We start from the raw sequence: 22,188 nt of genomic DNA on the forward strand, positions 1-22,188 counted from the left end.
GTTACAAGTTGTAATTGTTGTTGTTACAAGTTGTAATTGTTGTTGTTACAAGTTGTAATTGTTGTTGTTACAAGTTGTAATTGTTGTTGTTACAAGTTATAATTGTTGTTACAAGTTGTTGTGGTTGTTATAAGTTGTAATTGTTGTTGTTATAAGTTGTTGTGGTTGTTACAAGTTGTAATTGTTGTTGTTATAAGTTGTAATTGTTGTTGTTACAAGTTGTTGTGGTTGTTACAAGTTGTAATTGTTGTTGTTACAAGTTGTTGTTGTTGTTACAAGTTGTAATTGTTGTTGTTACAAGTTGTAATTGTTGTTGTTACAAGTTGTTGTGGTTGTTACAAGTTGTAATTGTTGTTACAAGTTGTAATTGTTGTTGTTACAAGTTGTTGTTGTTGTTGTTACAAGTTGTAATTGTTGTTGTTACAAGTTGTAATTGTTGTTGTTACAAGTTGTTGTGGTTGTTACAAGTTGTAATTGTTGTTACAAGTTGTAATTGTTGTTGTTACAAGTTGTTGTTGTTGTTACAAGTTGTAATTGTTGTTGTTACAAGTTGTAATTGTTGTTGTTACAAGTTGTAATTGTTGTTGTTACAAGTTGTAATTGTTGTTGTTACAAGTTGTTGTGGTTGTTACAAGTTGTAATTGTTGTTGTTACAAGTTGTAATTGTTGTTGTTACAAGTTGTAATTGTTGTTGTTACAAGTTGTTGTTATAAGTTGTAATTGTTGTTGTTACAAGTTGTTGTGGTTGTTACAAGTTGTTGTGGTTGTTACAAGTTGTAATTGTTGTTGTTATAAGTTGTTGTGGTTGTTACAAGTTGTAATTGTTGTTGTTGTTACAAGTTGTTGTGGTTGTTACAAGTTGTTGTTGTTACAAGTTGTAATTGTTGTTGTTACAAGTTGTAATTGTTGTTGTCACAAGTTGTTGTTGTTGTTACAAGTTGTTGTTGTTGTTGTTGTTATAAGTTGTTGTGGTTGTTACAAGTTGTAATTGTTGTTGTTACAAGTTGTAATTGTTGTTGTTACAAGTTGTTGTTATAAGTTGTAATTGTTGTTATAAGTTGTAATTGTTGTTACAAGTTATAATTGTGGTTGTTACAAATTGTTGTTGTTGTTACACGTTGTAATTGTTGTTGTTACAAGTTGTAATTGTTGTTGTTACAAGTTGTAATTGTTGTTGTTACAAGTTATAATTGTTGTTACAAGTTGTTGTGGTTATTATAAGTTGTAATTGTTGTTGTTATAAGTTGTTGTGGTTGTTACAAGTTGTAATTGTTGTTGTTATAAGTTGTAATTGTTGTTGTTACAAGTTGTTGTGGTTGTTACAAGTTGTAATTGTTGTTGTTACAAGTTGTTGTTGTTACAAGTTGTAATTGTTGTTGTTACAAGTTGTTGTGGTTGTTACAAGTTGTAATTGTTGTTACAAGTTGTAATTGTTGTTGTTACAAGTTGTAATTGTTGTTACAAGTTGTTGTTGTTGTTACAAGTTGTAATTGTTGTTGTTACAAGTTGTTGTTGTTGTTGTTACAAGTTGTAATTGTTGTTGTTACAAGTTGTTGTTATAAGTTGTAATTGTTGTTGTTACAAGTTGTTGTGGTTGTTACAAGTTGTTGTGGTTGTTACAAGTTGTAATTGTTGTTGTCACAAGTTGTTGTGGTTGTTACAAGTTGTAATTGTTGTTGTTATAAGTTGTTGTGGTTGTTACAAGTTGTAATTGTTGTTGTTGTTACAAGTTGTTGTGGTTGTTACAAGTTGTTGTTGTTGTTGTTACAAGTTGTTGTGGTTGTTACAAGTTGTAATTGTTGTGGTTACAAGTTGTTGTGGTTGTTACAAGTTGTAATTGTTGTTGTTACAAGTTGTAATTGTTGTTGTCACAAGTTGTTGTTGTTGTTACAAGTTGTTGTTGTGGGTTGTTGTTATAAGTTGTTGTGGTTGTTACAAGTTGTAATTGTTGTTGTTACAAGTTGTAATTGTTGTTGTTACAAGTTGTAATTGTTGTTGTTACAAGTTGTAATTGTTGTTGTTACAAGTTGTTGTGGTTGTTACAAGTTGTAATTGTTGTTGTTACAAGTTGTTGTTGTTGTTACAAGTTGTAATTGTTGTTGTTACAAGTTGTAATTGTTGTTGTTACATGTTGTTGTGGTTGTTACAAGTTGTAATTGTTGTTGTTACAAGTTGTAATTGTTGTTACAAGTTGTTGTGGTTGTTATAAGTTGTAATTGTTGTTGTTACAAGTTGTTGTTGTTGTTGTTACAAGTTGTAATTGTTGTTGTTACAAGTTGTAATTGTTGTTGTTACAAGTTGTTGTGGTTGTTACAAGTTGTTGTGGTTGTTACAAGTTGTTGTGGTTGTTATAAGTTGTAATTGTTGTTACAAGTTGTTGTGGTTGTTACAAGTTGTAATTGTTGTTGTTACAAGTTGTAATTGTTGTTACAAGTTGTTGTGGTTGTTATAAGTTGTAATTTTTGTTGTTACAAGTTGTAATTGTTGTTGTTACAAGTTGTTGTGGTTGTTCCAAGTTGTAATTGTTGTTGTTACAAGTTGTAATTGTTGTTACAAGTTGTTGTGGTTGTTATAAGTTGTAATTGTTGTTGTTACAAGTTGTAATTGTTGTTGTTACAAGTTGTAATTGTTGTTGTTACAAGTTGTTGTGGTTGTTACAAGTTGTAATTGTTGTTGTTGTTGTTACAAGTTGTAATTGTTGTTGTTACAAGTTGTTGTGGTTGTTATAAGTTGTAATTGTTGTTGTTACAAGTTGTAATTGTTGTTGTTACAAGTTGTAATTGTTGTTACAAGTTGTTGTTATTGTTACAAGTTGTAGTTGCTGTTGTTGTTACAAGTTGTTGTTGTTGTTACAAGTTGTTGTGGTTGTTACAAGTTGTAATTGTTGTTGTTACAAGTTGTTGTGGTTGTTACAAGTTGTTGTTGTTACAAGTTGTTGTTGTTGTTGTTACAAGTTGTTGTGGTTGTTACAAGTTGTAATTGTTGTTGTCACAAGTTGTTGTGGTTGTTATAAGTTGTAATTGTTGTTGTTATAAGTTGTAATTGTTGTTGTTACAAGTTGTTGTGGTTGTTACAAGTTGTTGTTGTTGTTACAAGTTGTAATTGTGGTTGTTACAAGTTGTTGTTGTTGTTACAAGTTGTTGTGGTTGTTACAAGTTGTTGTTGTTACAAGTTGTAATTGTTGCGGTTACAAGTTATAATTGTTGTTACAAGTTGTTGTTGTAAGTTGTTGTTGTTGTTACAAGTTGTTGTGGTTGTTACAAGTTGTAATTGTTTTTGTTACAAGTTGTTGTAATTGTGGTTGTTACAAGTTGTAATTGTTGTTGTTACAAGTTGTTGTAATTGTTGTTGTTACAAGTTGTTGTGGTTGTTACAAGTTGTAATTGTTGTGGTTTCAAGTTGTTGTGGTTGTTACAAGTTGTAATTGTTGTTGTTACAAGTTGTTGTGGTTGTTACAAGTTGTAATTGTTGTTGTTACAAGTTGTTGTGGTTGTTACAAGTTGTAATTGTTGTTGTTACAAGTTGTAATTGTTGTTCACTGCAGGTAAACCGCGTGCTGAAAACCCACAACATCAAGCCCCACTGGATGTTTGCCCTGGACAGCCTCATTCGGAGAGCAGTACAAGTAGCAATCACCACCCTCATACCAGGTGTGATGTCACTCCACTCGCTCACACAATCACCACCCTCATACCAGGTGTGACGTCGCTCCACTCGCTCACACAATCACCACCCTCATACCAGGTGTGATGTCACTCCACTCGCTCACACAATCACCACCCTCATACCAGGTGTGACGTCGCTCCACTCGCTCACACAATCACCACCCTCATACCAGGTGTGACGTCTCTCCACTCGCTCACACAATCACCACCCTCGTACCAGGTGTGACGTCGCTCCACTCGCTCACACAATCACCACCCTCATACCAGGTGTGACGTCGCTCCACTCGCTCACACAATCACCACCCTCATACCAGGTGTGACGTCGCTCCACTCGCTCACACAATCACCACCCTCATACCAGGTGTGACGTCGCTCCACTCGCTCACACAATCACCACCCTCATACCAGGTGTGACGTCTCTCCACTCGCTCACACAATCACCACCCTCATACCAGGTGTGACGTCGCTCCACTCGCTCACACAATCACCACCCTCATACCAGGTGTGACGTCGCTCCACTCGCTCACACAATCACTGCCCCCATACCAGGTGTGACGTCGCTCCACTCGCTCACACAAACACCACCCTCATACCAGGTGTGACGTCGCTCCACTCGCTCACACAATCACCACCCCCATACCAGGTGTGACGTCGCTCCACTCGCTCACACAAACACCACCCTCATACCAGGTGTGACGTCGCTCCACTCGCTCACACAATCGCCACCCTCATACCAGGTGTGACGTCGCTCCACCCGCTCACACAAACAACCCCCCACCCTCCCCCCCTCCGTGTAGCCCTACAAACTGTAGAGGCAAGTGCTGTTGGCGACAAGTAGCGCCTATGGCGGCCGGCACTGTGGCACACGAGGGGCTGGGTGGCCAGCACCACGCCCAGCGGCCTCCCCAGTGGCGATGTGTACTACGCACCCGCTTTAGGCCGAGTCGACCTAGGGGACTCACCGGTGTTGGCCGTGAGCGGGAATCGATCTCGGGTTTGCCGGGTCCGTAGCGCGGCGCGCTGACCGCTGCACCGCCGCTCCCGGCACGCGTAGCGAAACGTCGGACGCCGTTTTCCCGACCCAACGGCGGACGCGAGGGGCGCACGGCCGGCGTGCGTGGGGCCATCGCGGGCGAGCGTCTCTCCCGAGTCGGCCCGCCCTCGCTGCTGCGGGTTCTCGGTGCGCGCGGTTTACCTCGCTCTCGTCTTTGCCGTCAGAACTTCAGTCGCACTTCGGCCCGGTGGCCGAGGACGAGCGGGAACTCCGCGGCAAGCCCGGCCGCGCCGGCGCCGCCGCCGCCGACGGAGAGGTGGACGACGAGGACGACGACGACGAGGACGAGGACGACGACCGCGGCGGCGGCGGCGTCGGGAGAGGGCGGCGCGTCGAGAACGGCGAGGGGGGCGGCGGCAGTCACCACGGAATCCAGCTGCTGCTGCCGCCCCCCGCCGCCGACGAAGGTCACGTGACCTCGGGCGTGAGCACCCTGAGCTCCACGCTGTCCCACGATGCTTTGCGGCAGAGCCAGGTGCTGAGTGTGCAGCTGGGACGGCTCAAGATTGAGAACAGCAGGTGAGGAGCGATGCGATCGGCGAGGGTTCGACGATGGTCGCCCCGTTATTGATTTTTGTATTGATTGGACGGTGGTCGCCCGGGTAAACACCGTGTGCGCGTTAACCAAGAAGCTGATCGATTAACGTGAAATACTCGGCACTGCGGGCGACGCGGCCGAGCAGTAGCGCGCTTTTCTGCCTGTCGCTAGGCGCTTCTTGACGGTGGAAGGTGACTCGCTGCCGCTGGAATTCCAGGCGGAATTCCAGGTGGAATTTCAGGCAGCAGTAGCGACCACTGTCCCATATTTGGGGGGGGGGGGGGGGGGGGGGTGGCAGATCGAGGGAGGCGCTTCCACCGGCCGCGGCGCTGCTCAGAGGGGTGGGTTAATGGCGCTGCCGCCACCGTGGCGAGGTGTGAGAGCAGAGGCGAGGAGGAGAGGGCGCGGTGGCAGAGGAGGGGACACCGGTCTGTGAGGCGCAGCGGAACGGCGATGCCCGGTCGTGATGCCCGGTCGTGATGCCCGGCCGTGATGCCCGGCCGTGATGCCCGGTCGTGATGCCCGGCCGTGATGCCCGGCCGTGATGCCCGGCCGTGATGCCCGGCCGTGATGCCCGGCCGTGATGCCCGGCCGTGATGCCCGGTCGTGATGCCCGGCCGTGATGCCCGGTCGTGATGCCCGGCCGTGATGCCCGGTCGTGATGCCCGGTCGTGATGCCCGGTCGTGATGCCCGGTCGTGATGCCCGGCCGTGATGCCCGGGTTGCGTGCAGGTTGCTGGAGGAGCTCATCGACAAGGAGCGCGAGTACCAGACGCTGCTGCAGCTCTCCATCCAGCAGAGGTCCACCGACATCGAGATGCTCCGTACGACCAGCAAGCCAATCGGTGAGCGGCGTTACTGGGACCGGCCAATCACGCGCGCCGATTGCTGGTGCGGTGTGATTGGTGGATCAAGGAGCAGGAATGCAGTGGTTTGTGTGTGTTAGCGTTGTTAGCGTTGTATTATTGTTAAAATCATGTTGTTTTGGGTTGCCGGTAACCACAAACATTGGTTACAACGGTTACCGGTTTTGCCGTGCGTATATGTAAATGTCTCTTAGGAATAAAAGTTAAATGTTTTGCTTCTTGATTGAGAACCGGAGGGAGCTGCCACAGCAGTGGATTAACGGTAAGCGGGACCGGCGGCCTCCGCATCGCGAGGCCGCCGGTTCCACTCCATCTCCCGGCGCGGTGGTTGATAAAACGACGCGCATTTCAACCGGTACGCTCGCAACGAGAATGGCGCAGTTTAACAACCCCCTCGTGCGTACGTGACAATAAATAAGCGGACAAGTCCGTACCACATGTATATCTGTACACGTCTCCATCTGACAGCTCTGGAGCCAAGGCAAATTCTCTCATTCCTCCAGTGGGAAGGCGCTCGCTGCCAGCATTGGCTTGAGCAGGAAATTGCAGGGCTGCACCTTTGCCTCTTTGTAATAGAGTAGCCGACCCTGCTCGTGCATCGCCTCGTGTTGCCGTGCCGGCCTTCGTCGGCGATACTCGCGACTAACAGCAACTTCACCCAACAGTTGATTGTGGCTACACGGGGGATCTTTCTCTCGCGCTGTATTACCCTCCACAGACATCCCAAACGAGCGGCCACGTTATTACGTGACCAATTACGGCCAATCAGAAGACCCGGAGCTGGTCAGCTGGCTCAGGGATCAGGGTGTCTCCCAAAGTGCCATCGATAAGGTGAGAAGGCTTGCTTTACCGCACACACACACACAGCCTTAACAGACTGTTGGGGCAAGTGTCGTTAGCGAGCGCCTATGAAGGCCGGCATGGTACACGAGGGGGTGGGTGGCCAGCACCACGCTCGGTCGTCTTTCTTTCCATAGTGGCGATGTTTACACACCGCACCAGGTACTGGTTTGTGGCTGAGTCGACCTAGGTGAGGCCCGGGACCGGTTCAAATGATCGTCACTGGTGTTGTCCGTGAGCGGGAATTGAACTCGGGTCACCGGGTTCAAAGTGCGGCGCGCTAACCGCTACACTACCGCACACAGACAAAGACCCCCCGTATAGCCTTAACAGCCTGTTGGGGCAAGTGCTTTTCGCGAGTAGCAGCATCTATGAAGGCCAGCAAGGCAGCAAGAGAACAACAACAGTCCGAGACCACACCAAGACAACACAGTATCTCAATGAAATTGCACATTAAAATTGCACTATCGATACATGGGTTAGGTTCAAAGTTACAAATCGCATTTGCAACAACAGTGTTATCGACAATTGTGTATTCATGTTAATTGTGCTTGTGCGTCACCGTCAATGCAGCAGCAGCATCAACCATAGTGCGCTTTGTGTGTGCTGTGTTGTTTACAGTTTGTAGAGGAAGATTACTCACTGCAGGACATTTTGGGCTTTGTGAGCAGAGAGGATCTCAAAGCTCTCCAGTTAAGGCAAGTTCTCTCATTCCTCGTGTGAAGGTGCTTTCTGCCAGCATTGGCGTGTACAGGCAATTGCAGGGCTGCGCCTTTGCCTCTTGCGTAGTAGAGTAGCCGACTTTCAGTTGAAGGGTTTTATGTACGGTGCAAAAGAAGTTCTACATACATACATACAAACAGCAAGAATTATGCAAAAAGCACGTAAATAAGGATGTTAAATCTTAACAAGTTGGCTTGCGGCAACGTCTGTGGCACTAAAGGTATTGCTGCTGCCTGCTGCACGTATTTGTTTTACGCTTCTATTGCCTTGAATCGACATGGAGGTTTAACCTATTTAGGCGCCACCCCTTCCTTTTTAGACCCCACCCCTAACTCATTTGGCCACGCCTCTTCCTGGTTAGGCCACACCTTTTCCTGGTTAGGCCCCACCTCTTCCTCCGGGCAATGGTTTGGGCTGGTTTGAGTCTTTGTGGTGGGGGTTGCGGAAGGGTGGTGAATGCCTGAGCAGCATTAGCTATCGGTGGGTAGGGTCAGTAAGTAGGGATGGGCCAGCTTGGCAAAAACAACTAAGCTTTCGCTTCGAACAATATAATAATAGATAAACATTTCCTGACGTAGCATGGCGGTGAAGATCTGTTTCATCACTTTCCGAAGTACAGGGAGTCCTGCACTCGCGAACATTCTACTTACAAACTTTTAGAGATACGAACAAATCTGTCCGTATGTCCAGTTGCCGGTTTGGACCGAGAGTCCTAAGTTCAACCGCCGCGCAATAGATGCCGGAGGTGGTATCTGCATCTGCAGAACGTGAAGAACCAGTGGCATCTTCATCTACAGGAGATTATACAACTTTTAAAGCCATTCCCCATGTTTCGTGTGCACGCCGCACAACATGTTTGGAATCGACAGGAGTAAAGTTGGACTTGGGAACTAATCGACTTGCGAACAGACCTGGAGCCTAACTCATTCATAAGTAGAGGAGTCCCTGTAATTATTTGTGAGGGACCTGAGGCCTCACCCTCGATGAGTGAGGAGCAGCTCGTAGTGGAACCGTCACAGATGTGAACGCGCTTTATCTTTTCATTTGTTCAGCACATTCAATCCGCTGTCGCTTCAATCTGCCCCCACTGATAATTGAGAGTAAACTGTTCTTCATTCGGTTTGTATCCATCCATCATACCCATGGGACAAAAATAATAATGCATGTTTTTCTTAGATCTCTTCCAGTAATCCATTATGTCCGCTTTACAGAGGTGGAACCCTGTGCCGAATATGGACCGCTATCCTGGAGCACAGACAGACCAAGCACGCCAAGTGAAGTCCGCATGGCACATCACGAAACGTCTTGTGCAAGTAACTTGCCAAACTTTAAGACACGCCTCTCCGTCTCGAGGCCATTGAAATGGTAAAAAAAAAAATACGACTTCTTAAAGTAATCGTCATCTGTTTCTCTCTCTTGGGGACTCACAAGCCGCCGTTTTCCACGGGCGCATCAAAGCCTGAGCCAGAAGAGGACCGTCGTGGTACAGGTGTTTGTTTTTTCCCACTCGCCGTTTGGCGTGCCAAGCCAGAACCAAGCCGCGGATGCGCGGGCCTCACGGAAAGACACCAGGGGTCCGACTCGGCCTTAATTGTGTCGCTCGTGCCCTGTGTAGACGTCACTATCGGGGGGAGAGACAAACGTGGTCAGGTGTTCAGTACAGTACTGGTCACGCCGCTCCCGTGCCATGCCTACACGTGTCCGTGCGTGCGTGCCCTGCAACACAAGGAACTAAGCAGCCAATCACACGTGCCAAATGTGTCGCCTGCTCACCCGATTGGTTAGCTCCGACAGGCGGAGGGGGGGGGCTTATCGAGCAAATACGTCTTAGACCAAGGCCACATCCGCGATTGTTTCGCGTGGATTTTTCTCCGGGTTTTTCCCTTCCACATTTAAGAATCAACATCGCGGCGTCGAGAGTATTCGGCTGCTACTGCTGCTGCGGCTATACATTTCCACGTGGATGATAAGCCACTCCGTTGAGCTCTCCTTCGCGACGGCAATGTCGCTTTGGAATAAAGATCCACGTAGCAGCTCAGTGGGGGGCTTTTACTTTGTCTAAAAAAATATATAGTTTAGTTTGGTTTCCTCGCGGGTGGGTACTGCACTACCGGAGGGGTGCTCTGTGGGTAACGTCTGCCGCACGGGCCCACCGGGTGACGAAAACTGTTTGAGAAAATGAGCACCCACAGGTTCCTGTGGTGCTGGATTTTGCCATCGCTGTTTGTATGGTGGTTGCTCTCGTTGCTGTGCTTTTTGTTTTCATAGTAGAGGTTAGAGCGCGTGAATCTAAACGTGTCCATTATGAACGTTTTTGGGTTAGATCGCTATAGGTATGAATGTGTCGTAACCCTCCACCACGCGACGCAGCCAGTAAGGTTTGTCAAGTAAACAAAACGCCCACCGGTGTATTGGAGAGTAAATCCACGACATTTACATTTCGAGTAAGACGTTTCGCTCGTAATTGCATCCAGCATCATCGGGCGATTTGCCAGAATAGTGAAGCAATCCACGAGTTTGCGGTCTTTAATAGAGCAATGTCACGTCATCAATGATCCAATCAGGTGCGGAGAGCAGGCGGGGGAGGGGGGCGGGGGGAGGTGTAATTATATAACAATAGATTGTTCTTTTGATTTAAAGCTTTCGTGACTGCAGGGATTCATATTCTTGGTTCTTTCGGTAAAGTCACATAGAAGGGAAACAATAAAATAATAAAAATATAAAACAATACAATTCTCACGACGTTTCGACTGCAACACAAGCAATCATCATCAGGTGTGAAAACCACAACAAATTTTCAAATTTTCTTGTTGTGGTTTTCACACCTGATGATGATTGCTTGTGTTGCAGTCGAAACGTCGTGAGAATTTTATTGTTTTATATTTTTATTATTTTATTGTTTCCCTTCTACCGAAAGAACCAAGAATATAATAGATTGTTCATCAAAGTTGCGTCGTTAAATTCACCACCACCCGACACAGCCAATTAGTAAGGTTTGTCACGTGAACAAAATGTGTCAATTTGTTGCTAGTACAGCACACCGGGTGTGTTGGAGAGTAAACCCAAGTGGGTTACTTACTAACTTATTAAACCCCTGTTAATTGTCTATGTCGGGTGGTGGGCGGGTTTAACGACACATTTATATTTACGCGATCCAACCCAAAAACCTCATGCTTGATATTGTCCGTAAAAAGCCCGACTACTACCACGTGTTAAACTGAGTTTTGTCGCGATGACGTGCCACGCTCCAGTGGCTGTCGTCTTTGGGCGGTGGGCGCTCGTCTTAACGGGTCAGATCGAATCCCATGGTGGAAATTCCACATTCCCGTCGCGGGACACGGAATGACCTTAACAACACAGTCAAGGGCTTCTGTTAGGCTTGCATGCTGAAATGGTGCAGCCGCGCTAGTCACGGTAATCATCCCTTGAGAGGTGATGGTGTACTCAATTTAACCACCCCGGAGGGATGATGATGATGATATTGATGATTCTGCTGGTGGTGGTGGTGGTAATAATGTTGGTACTGGTGGTGGTTTGTGGAGCGGTAGTTTAGCGATTAGCGTGCTGCGCTACGAACCTGGAAACCTGAGTTCGATTCCCGCTCACCAGGAACGATTATCTGAACAGGTCCCGGACCTCCCCTAGGTTGACTCAGCCTCAAATGAGTACCTGGTGCAATGCGTAAACATCGCCACAGGCGAGACAAAAGCGGTCGGGCGTGGCGCTGGCCACCCACCCCCTCGTGTGCCATGCCGGCCTTCATAGGTGCTCGCTAACAGCACTTGCCCCAACAAGGCTATGCGGGGGATCTTAGTATTTGGTTACGTACTCAATTTTACCACCCAAGAGGGATGATGATGATGGGGGATGGTGGTGAAGATCATATTGTGGTGGTTTATTCAAATTTGACACCCTAGGAGGATGACGGTGATAGTGATGCAGATTTTTGTTGTCGTGGTCGTGGTGATGATGAAGGTGGTGATGGTGAAGATTATTATTATGTTGGTGGTGGTAGTGATAACGATGATATTGTTACAGTAACGGTGGTAATGGTTGATGTCGGTGACGGTTGTGATATCGAATCTGCGATGACGATGATGTTACCAGTACTTGTAAAGACGCGGCCGCGTGCTCTATTCCAGCATTACACTTCGAGCGTCGCAATTCAAGAATTGATTTCTCTTTCGTCTCTTCTATGGCATGACCTCCTCGTTTGCATCGTCCACTCGTTTTTTCCCGCTTGACTTAATCCTTATCCCGTTCCGTCCCTTGTCCGCTCCCTTCTCTTTCTCTGTTCAATGTGATTCCTTTGGCTATAGCTCCCTTCCCTCGTGGTGTCTATCCGTGGGTAAACAAGGCTTTTATTTCAATTGAGCCAAAAGTCGTATTTTCTCTGGTGATGAAAACTCATTGTGAAACTTAAGTTATTATTGACGCGTGTGTGTGTGTGTTACGTTTCATTTGAATGCTCAACGCTGCCGTGGCGTCAAAGGTGACGCGCCGGACTTGCGATCCGGAGGTCGCCGGTTCGATTCGATCTCCCGGCACGGCGGTTGAAACGACGGTGGCGAGTTTCTCAAATCCGACACCATCAGCTCTGTCAACCCGGCGGTATGAACGGGTTTGCCGCGGTGGCTTGGCTGGTTGCGTGTGGGGTAACGCGTTGGTATTCCTACCTCTGCCAAGACGCGCCGGCCAGCGCGGAAGAGTAGGCCAAGTAACCCTCTAGCGGGCTCTCGAGAGCTCCCCCCCCACCGCTGGAGGCATCTCCTTCAGCAGTGGCGCAAGCAAAACGATTGCAGGGCTGCACCTTTGCCGTTTTGAAATGTGCAACGTACAGAGTTTGTGAAATTTTACTTGACGACTCTTCCGTACGGTCACCTTGAATGATGACTCCAGCATGAAATCAAAGTCACGAAGATCAAAGGAGCTTTGTGCTTTGCTGCTCTCCTTCGCTGCCCTTGACAGAGCCCATCGGTAGGCAATTCCACATTCTTATGGCAGAGGGGGGTCAGGTCGCTCTGTGGGTGTTTTTGTTGTTGTTGATGACTTCCCGCAACGCGGTGCTCATTTTAATCCACCCCGGAGGGACGATGAGGGTGTGAGGTGACCAGGTTTTCAACTTGTGACCTGCAGATCGTGAGTTGCGTGCTAATCGTCCACCCGTAAACACTCGCGGCAATCTACAACTGAACGCGTGTCGATAGACATACGGCGTGTTTTCCGTGTTCCCAAAGCAGTGCGTTTGTGCACAATTGTATTTCAATCAAAAAAACTGGAACACTGATTTCACTATTATTTAACTGAATTCGCAAAGTTGCAAATCGGAACGCCACTGTACAATTGTTGTTGTACGTGTGTAACGCCTTATTTAAAATGTAAATCTACTGTTTTGTTTTATAACCCATACTGATGAAGTGGGCTCGGACCGAAGCATCGTCCGCTCCTGGAAGAGTGCGTTTGTTGTGAAATTAAAACTTAAAATTTCGTATATTTTTCTGCGCGGCAGCATGGAATGTTTTGAACGTGTACCGATTGTTATTCATATCGAAGTAATAACACGCGGCGTTTTGTTTGATACAATATATATTTTTAAAGTTCACTTATTGACAATGTACTCCTAATAAAGGCCGTTTATCACGTACGCTTTGTTTTAAGTGGCTTTGTTTCCTCGCGGTTTACAAATATCAGCGCGTCGCCATTTTTATTGCATCGACTGCGATGCACGGAAGTCGACGAACATTCGGCAACAAACACCGGTGGCTTTTAAAAGGAAAGAAAAAGTATATTATCGCCAGACGTTTCGGGCGATGGCCCTGACCATTCATTGGACATCACGACAAGGGCCATTGCCCGAAACGTTGCCTCTCTTTGTTTTTTTATTTTTAAATGCCCACAGTGTCGTTGACGAATGTAGTGCAGTTTCTCATTGTTATAATTTTAATAATACGGTAATTATTTTATTGAACGTCATCCATGCAAACTGCATCTCGAAACGCGTGACATTTTGACCCGCCACACAGACACCTTAAAATACAGGACTGGCACCGTCATTCAAGAGGTACGGGAACACCGCAGACAAAGAGCACGGAGGTGGACAGAGCATGGACCAAGTGCGGCAACATCAACCACTCGGCACTCAACCTCCTGACACTCGAGAAAGTCCAGGGAACGATGGTCATAAGTGGATTTTAAACCCGCGTTACGCTTGCAAACCAGTAACCCCACAACACCGAACATCATGAAACCCTAGCACACATCCGTGAGCAGCGGCAGACAAGAACGTGCTTTAAGTGTGATTTGAATATTGAGGGGGGGGGTGATGTAACGATGCACGTGCAACGGGAGAGTGCGTTCCACACAGGCTGAGCTGCAAGTGAGAAAGCGTGCCGGGCAACAGTCTCAGACTCCGAGGCGGGATGAGCGACGGGGAGTCTGTCTACGGACGGCATACGCCGAGAAATGAGAGGTGGAAGATTTCGTTATCCGTGCGTGTGCGCCACTGCCAACGCGCAGTCTCTGTCACCAAATAATTTGTTCAACTAATGTGAGGACGTCTGTACTCGGATTGTAAATTTGTTGTGGATCTGCTCTCCAACACACCGGTGTGCTGTAGTAGTAACGAATTGGCGTGTTCTGTTTACGTGACAACCCTTACTATTTGGTGGTGGCGGGTTTATCGACACATTTACATGATCTCACCCAAAAAACCTGTTATGGATGATATTGGTCGCGAAAGCCTACCACATGTTAAACTAATGTGAGGAATTCGTGGAAATTTCGCGGCAGAGGGGAGGAATAGGAGGCACCTTCAATCACAACCTTTTAGCGTTGGTTTTGCAACTATTTTTACCACTGTTTTTTTTTGTCTCAAGGTTTTTGGCAAAACCTTAAATCAATTCTCCCGGTTTCCTAATCGCTTTATAGCAACGCGAGGTTATACTGAGGTTTCGTTGACGTGACATAACAAGCGGAACATGTATCCTTCGCGTGTCTGTCTTCACGCTAAAACAGCAAACGTATTTCTTACACGGACACACACATCAGCCGCAAGGCCTCCTGGGGGGTGCAAAACTCAAGCAGCATTGATTCAGGACCAGCAACGGTGGACTGGTTTCAACGCACAGTGTCTCATCAGCAAAGTCGCTGCAGTCAATGCCGGTGAGCTCGACAATGTCACGGGGCGACAAGGAGACACCCTTCACGATCTTGGGACCCTGGTTTGGCGTGGAATTATATTGTAATACATAACTCGATGTACAATCATTAGTGTCGTCGTGGAGAATATGTTTTTTTTAATGGTTTGTAAAGGATTATCTTTTCTAAACTTATGTTGCCTCCGTGATAAAGATTCACCGAGCGATGCATGAACACTTGTGACCGTATACACGATGACGAAGTGGTCTTACGCCGGTTGATTGTGTATAGAAATAGATTCAGAATATTGTGGATATACTGGAGGAATCCGACAACAAACGGTACAAAAACACACGATAGTCGTGCAAAGTACAAGAAAGGTAGAAACATCACCCAGACGCACACAAATACAAACTGAACCATCTCCATCCTCAGTTTAACACGTAGGCTTTCGCGACCAATATTATTCATAATAAAGGTTTTTTGGGTTAGATCGCGTTATTTATAAATGTGTCGTAACCCTCCACCACCCGACACGGCCAATCAGCAAAAAAGCGTCACGTTGACAAAAGACAAATAGTTCACTACTCTCCATCCTGCCAGAAACACAACGTGAGTCCAACAACACGCTTCCCTGGACTTCCAAAGCCTGGATGAGACTGTGCGGCTGAATGTCGGCGTCTAACACAAGGAGCAGGGAAAGCAGAGACAAAACCACGGGCTCGCGTTTCGTGTGACACCGAACAGCAGCTGAATCGCGTGGCGAGGAAGAGTATGGATTCCTGCAATCACGAAAGCTTCAAATCAAGATTGTGTGGGGTGCGTTGGGAGTTTGGGACCCAGTTAACATGGAACGTTTTTGGGCGACCTTGGTGCAACGGTTACAACCACGTCGCCAACGTTGGCTCAACGTTGGCTCAACGTTGCTGGTTTGAGTGTTAGGAGAGGTATTTTCCCCAGAAGGGCGTGGAGGAGCTCGAGGAGACCCTTGAGACTCGAGGGCGATGTGGACACACGTGTGCACATCCTGTTCCTCCTCCCCATGCCGCTGTATTCCCCGTTGTCAGCCGACGTGTCGCGATCCACACACCGTATCGCGCGAATACAACTAAAGGATAAAAAAACCGTGCAATGTCATAACAATAATAAAGTGTTGAAAGATATATAGTATACCGTGGCTATATTGCGAATGTAGCAGCAGCAGCATCATTTACACTCCGAGTTAACAGGGGCAAGACTCTGCCGTGATGATGAGTCGCAATGCGGATGAACGCAGTCCACCACAGTTGCCTATCACTGCAACGCAGCTGCTGTTAGTGGGTCACGCTTGCTCCAATTTATTTTGATAGTCGCCTCCCAAAGAGGACCCAAGTGCAATTCTTGCCGGCGTATTCTTGGTTCTTTCGGTAAAGTTACGTAGAAGGGAAACAATAAAATAATAAAAATATAAAACAACATTTTTTTATTTTATTGTTTCCCTTCTACGTAGTGACTTTACCGAAAGAACCAAGAATATGAATCCCTGCAGTCACGAAAGCTTTAAATAAAAATTATTGACGACGGTTTAAATGGAACTTCACAAAACGTGTTTTTAACGCATCGCTTGTGTGTGTGTGTTGTTTGAAAACCTATTGTATTTTTGTCGTAAATGTGTAACCGGCAAATGTTTATATTTTTAAACGTGTAAGCATTTAAATTTGTACGCACGTGAAAAAAAATCCTCACGGCCCCCCCCCCACTCACTCACCCCAACATACTCGCTTAACATCTCGTGTTGCCCAGCTTGCTTCGTTCAATCTTACAGTGTCGGAGTGGATCATAAATTATTCAGACGGCAGTGCAAAGCGTGGCAGGAGACTTTTCTCCAACTCCCACGTGGCTGCAGACAGAATTTCACACGTGAAGGTCACTCGCTCTCGGCATCTGAGTTGTAGTTTTGGCAAACAACGCGGAACCCTCCCATTATAACACGGAACTCTCCCGTTATAACACGGAACACTCCTGTTATAACACGGGACTATCCTGTTATAACACGGAACACTCCTGTTTTAACACGGGACATGCCCGTTATAACACGGGACACGCCCGTTATAACACGGAAGCCTCCCGTTATAACACGGAACGCTCCCGTGATAACACGGGACACTCCTGTTATAACACGGAACACTCCCGTTATAACACGGAACACTCCCGTTATAACACGGAACGCTCCCATTATAACACGGAACGCGCCTTTTATAACACGAAACGCTCCCGTTACAACACGGAACGCTCCCATTATAACACGGAACGCTCCCGTTATAACACGGAACGCGCCTTTTATAACACGGAACCCTCCCGTTATAACACGGAACGCTTCCGTTATAACACAGAACGCTCCCGTTATACACGGAACGCTCCCATTATAACACGGAACGCGCTCGTTATAACACGGAACGCGCCCTTTATAACACGAAACGCGCCCTTTATAACACGGAACACTCCCATTATAACACTGAACGCTCCCATTATAACACGGAACACTCCTGTTATAACACTGAACGCGCTCGTTATAACACTGAACGCTCCCGTTACAACACGGAACGCTCCTGTTATAACACAGAACACTCCCGTTATAACACTGAACGCTCCCGTTATAACACGGAACGCTTTTGTTATAACACGGCACTTTTCAGGAACGTATCTACTACCGCGTTAAGCGAGGCGTTGCCCGTTGTATTCGGGCGCAGGACGCTGGCAGTTTCGCAGTGAAAGTTTCGTTGCACGGCAACTGGCACTGTGAACCCAGTCAATCTCTCTCTCTCTCTTCTGTCGTAATAGGGATGAGGTTAATTGGAAGAAATTCTGTGCATTTGTGTATAGAATATCATTGTAGAATATATCCTATTATACAGGTAACAATACAGCAACTCGTGAAGTCTGGAAGGTGAGTTTTATCTCTGTGCGAGTGCTGTTCGTTGCTGGTCGCTTGTATTTTGCATGTACATGGGTGGGCCTGATCGTGCTGTTGAAATTTAGGCATTCTTAAAACACAGGGCTCAGTCCATGCAGGAAGGGTATTGAGATTCTATTGACTTCCCGCAAAGCAGTGCTCGTTTTATCGACCCATCCCCACCAGCAGAGGTGATGAGATTTGTCGACCTTCCGAATGTGACTCGAGGGCACGCGAACTGCACTCCCACCTCGCTTGCCAGGTGCAATCCTTGTCTTGCCGTTCAATAATCCCATACTTAGGGTGCCACGGTGGGTAGGAGATGTTAACTACCTCGCCTGCTATACAGGAGGTCGTGGATTAGACCCTAACGCCTGCTGCTGTATATTTGGAGTTTACGTGTCTCTCTCTCATCATCATCATCACGGTGACTAGGAGATGTTAACAACCTCGCTTGGTATACAGGAGGTCGTGGATTAGACCCTGACGCCTGCTGTATATTTGGAGTTTACGTGTCTCTCATCATCATCATCATCACGGTGACTAGGAGATGTTAACTACCTCGCCTGGTGTACAGGAGGTCCTGTACACCTGGCGACTTAGAAACACGAGTTTAGAGTATTTGGCCGCTATAAATCTCCACGTGATGATGATAAGCCACGTGATGAGCCATCGCCTGTGGCCAGGTCGCTTCTGAAAAAAAGAGCTACGTAACTCAGTGGGACCTGACCTGGTAAAATAAAAAAATAGTTTTAGTTTTTAGTTTACTTCTCATCTGCTTACCTACCAATTTGCATGCCTTCCTACTTACCTTCCCAACCTACTTACTAAACATGCAACGTTGATGCTACGTTTGGCAAGCGGTTGGAACCGTTGGACAAACGTTGGGCCAACGTTACTCCAACGTTCCACGTTTATTGGCTTACACACCTATCTGCCTTACCTATCTGCCTTACCTCTTACCCATTCATCCGGCCAGGCACTCACGTAGATCATCCTACCGTCGTTCCCAGGAGACGATACATCATTGGACATATTTACTCTGGGATTTTTTGCAGGTACAATTTTTTATTTATAATAATACAATTCCACAAGCGAATTACTTGCAGACATAAATTGACAATTTGCGTGCACGCAACTTGACACAGTGTTGTCTATTATTATTATTGTGTAGCGGTGTGACTGTGGCTACATGTACACGTGTGTAGTATGTTGTGTTTATGTTGTCACATGCAGTGTCAGGGGTGGGGGAGCGGTGGCGCATCGGTTAGACTCCCGGTGATTATCTGAACCGGTCCCGGGGCCTCCCCTAAGTCAACTCGGCCTCGAATGAGTACAGCTCGGTGCGGTGTGTCAAACAAAACAAACACATCGCCACACGGGGGAGACAAAGGCGTCCGGGCGTGCTTTGCCCTCTTGGCTGTCTTTGAATAAAGATGCTCGCGAACTGCCCTTGCCCCTACAGCCTGTGGCAGGCTACACGGGGGATCTTTGCCTTTATCTCTATCTCCCTCTTCCCCCCACCCACCACCACCCTTTTCAAGTGCAACAAGCATTGGGAGGATGATGTCATTGGCTCCGCATTGAACGTGGGTGTTGCAAGCGTCTTTTTAGTTGTTGTTCTGATCAACATTACCGCACGGAGCCAATAAAGCCCGGCCACAACCACAACACACCGCTGGTCGGTCAGGTGAGCCAGTCCAGATAGTCGGGTGAGCCAGTCCAGGTAGTCGGGTGAGCCAGTCCAGGTAGTCGGGTGAGCCAGTCCAGGTAGTCGGGTGAGCCAGTCCAGGTAGTCGGGTGAGCCAGTCCAGGTGGTCGGGTGAGCCAGTCCAGGTAGTCGGGTGAGCCAGTCCAGGTGGTCGGGTGAGCCAGTCCAGGTGATCGGGTGAGCCAGTCCAGGTAGTCGGGTGAGCCAGTCCATGTAGTCAGGTGAGCCAGTCCAGATAGTCGGGTGAGCCAGTCCAGATAGTCGGGTGAGCCAGTCCAGATAGTCGGGTGAGCCAGTCCAGGTAGTCGGGTGAGCCAGTCCAGATAGTCAGGTGAGCCAGTCCAGGTAGTCGGGTGAGCCAGTCCAGGTAGTCGGGTGAGCCAGTCCAGATAGTCGGGTGAGCCAGTCCAGGTAGTCGGGTGAGCCAGTCCAGGTAGTCGGGTGAGCCAGTCCAGATAATCGGGTGAGCCAGTCCAGGTAGTCGGGTGAGCCAGTCCAGGTAGTCGGGTGAGCCAGTCCAGATAGTCAGGTGAGCCAGTCCAGGTAGTCGGGTGAGCCAGTCCAGATAGTCGGGTGAGCCAGTCCAGATAGTCGGGTGAGCCAGTCCAGGTAGTCGGGTGAGCCAGTCCAGGTGGTCGGCTCGTTGGGATAGCCGAGTCAGTCGTCTTGGCCATTCACATTTTTGTTTTGTTTTCCCCCGGTCCGTGAATTCGGCCAGCTGATCAAGTCAGCTGTAGTTAGGCAGCTGGTGAACTAGCCATTTATCTTAGCCAGTCAATTATCTTAGCCAGCCAGTTATCTTAGCCAGTCAGTTATCTTAGCCAGTCAGCAAGCTGGTGAACTAGTCAGTTATCTTAGCCAGTTAGTTATCTTAGCTAGCCAGTTATCTTAGCGAGCCATTTATCTTATCCAGTCAGTTATATTAGCCAGTCAGTTATCTTAGCCAGTCAATTATCTTAGCCAGCCAGTTATCTTAGCCAGCCAGTTATCTTAGCCAGTCAGCAAGCTGGTGAACTAGCTAGTCAATTATCTTAGCCAGCCAGTTATCTTAGCCAGTCATCTTAGCCAGTCAGTTATCTTAGCCAGTCAGCCTGCCAAGCCATTCATTCATTCAGGCAGCCAGCCACGCCGGTTATCTCGTCAGCAAGCTGGTGAAGTAGGCAGTGTTTCAGTCGGCTACTCAGGCATTCAGGCAGTCACATTATTCAGTCGGTATTTTATTTACCTAGCCAGTCCAGGGAAAGGGAGAGAGAGAGAGAGGAGAGATTATTTAGAGACACGAATCCAGTCACAAGACGTCTTGCTCACCACGCCTGGAAGCAATGGGTGAGTGGAGCGCGTGTGTGTGAGATTGTGTGTGTGTAAACACTGCAACGACGTGTATTATTTAGTTTTTTTTATTTAATCATACAATAAAAGATAATAACGTGAAGGCAATACCGTGGCGGTAAGAATGAGTTAACAATTGTGAATTGTAAAAATCGTGCGTGGCTCGCTATGATGGTCGCCCCACACCAACAATGCCGTGGTAGAGGATTTATTTACATGAGCCCACGGCGTATTTGCCTTATTATAAAGTGTTTTATTTCGTAACGTTGACAATGATGAAGATGCGATTATGTAAAATGGAGCCGTGTATTAGCTGATTTAAACGCACGGATTATAATAATCGAGAACGTCGCTCAGTTGGCACAAATAAAATATGCCGATATTTAGTATTCATATCGTAGACATTGCACGTATCGTGTATTAAACCATGATACGTGTACAGTACCGTAACAAAATCTTCACACGGCAGGAAAATATCCACAAATGGTCGAACGCGTTTGTTATTTGTGAACGTGGATATCAAAACATACGATTTGAAAGCCACGTCCGTCCACGAAGTGTGATATTTATACCGAATTATACTGTAACAATCGTTAGACACGTCAATAATATCAACACTCGTGTGTGGCCTTAACATAACAATACAAATATACATATAATAGGCGACGTTTCGGGCAAAGGCCCTTCATTAGACTTAGATCAAGCTTATAGTGCATGCATTGTCTTTGCGTGAAACAGTAATGACACAACAAATTGAGGTACAGTATATAAATGTAATTGTGTACTGTCTATTTCCCACATACTCTCTACGATAGCATGCACAATCGCATAACACGCACATTTATGTATCTGCAATGTCTAAAACACGGTGTCAAATACATGCAGTATATATGTACTGTAATCTCTGTTGTAATATCAACACCGTGGCCCTAAAGGGGGAAAATAAACGTAATAGGCGACGTTTTGGGGGATAGCCCTTTTTCAGAGAACATAATGACGGTGTTTATTGGCCAATGTGTTGAGTTTAATTGTTATTTGTGCTTTTGCATCACTGCCAATGCAGCAGCAGCAGCGCCATCATCAACAAATAATCTTCACTGTAACTGCAGTGCATTTGGTTGATGTGTGTGTTAGTGTGTCTTGTCTGTGTGTTAGTGTGTCTTGTTTGTGTGTTAGTGTCTTGTTTGTGTGTTAGTGTGTCTTGTGTGTTAGTGTGTCTTGTTTGTGTGTTAGTGTGTCTTGTTAGTGTGTCTTGTGTGTTAGTGTGTGTGTTTAGTGTGTCTTGTTTGTGTTAGTGTGTCTTGTGTGCGTTAGTCTGTGTCTTGTGTGTGTGTTAGTGTGTGTATCGCGTTTGAATAGGTGATGTACAACACTATATGGTGTGCACATCAAT

At 46.8% G+C, this 22,188-nt stretch overlaps 2 protein-coding genes across 7 annotated transcripts in view; both read left to right on the forward strand.

Moving 5' to 3' along the window:
• The window catches only part of LOC116953439 (mitogen-activated protein kinase kinase kinase 15-like), a 59,997-nt gene extending 46,667 nt beyond the window's left edge, over positions 1-13,330 (forward strand). For both annotated transcript variants that reach the window (XM_032973658.2, XM_032973657.2), the window contains exons 23-28: positions 3,545-3,650; positions 4,884-5,238; positions 5,990-6,102; positions 6,842-6,954; positions 7,585-7,661; positions 8,898-13,330. In XM_032973658.2, the coding sequence (XP_032829549.2) occupies positions 3,545-3,650; positions 4,884-5,238; positions 5,990-6,102; positions 6,842-6,954; positions 7,585-7,661; positions 8,898-8,964 (831 nt within the window). In that variant the 3' untranslated portion in view covers positions 8,965-13,330. The remainder of the gene's footprint in view (positions 1-3,544; positions 3,651-4,883; positions 5,239-5,989; positions 6,103-6,841; positions 6,955-7,584; positions 7,662-8,897) is intronic.
• A 5,977-nt stretch (positions 13,331-19,307) lies between these two features.
• Positions 19,308-22,188, forward strand: part of LOC116953412 (uncharacterized) — a 58,942-nt gene continuing 56,061 nt past the window's right edge. For 2 of the 5 annotated variants that reach the window (XM_032973598.2, XM_032973599.2), the window contains exon 1: positions 19,319-20,792. In XM_032973598.2, the coding sequence (XP_032829489.2) occupies positions 20,789-20,792 (4 nt within the window). In that variant the 5' untranslated portion in view covers positions 19,319-20,788. Of the gene's footprint in view, positions 20,793-22,188 lie in introns of all 5 variants that reach the window. The other 3 variants (XM_076075001.1, XM_032973597.2, XM_032973596.2) reach the window with 3 other exon arrangements.

This window comes from Petromyzon marinus, chromosome 51, assembly GCF_048934315.1.
Source record: "Petromyzon marinus isolate PM22_M1 ecotype Great Lakes invasive population chromosome 51, UKy_Petmar_22M1.pri1.0, whole genome shotgun sequence".
NCBI lineage: Eukaryota > Metazoa > Chordata > Hyperoartia > Petromyzontiformes > Petromyzontidae > Petromyzon > Petromyzon marinus.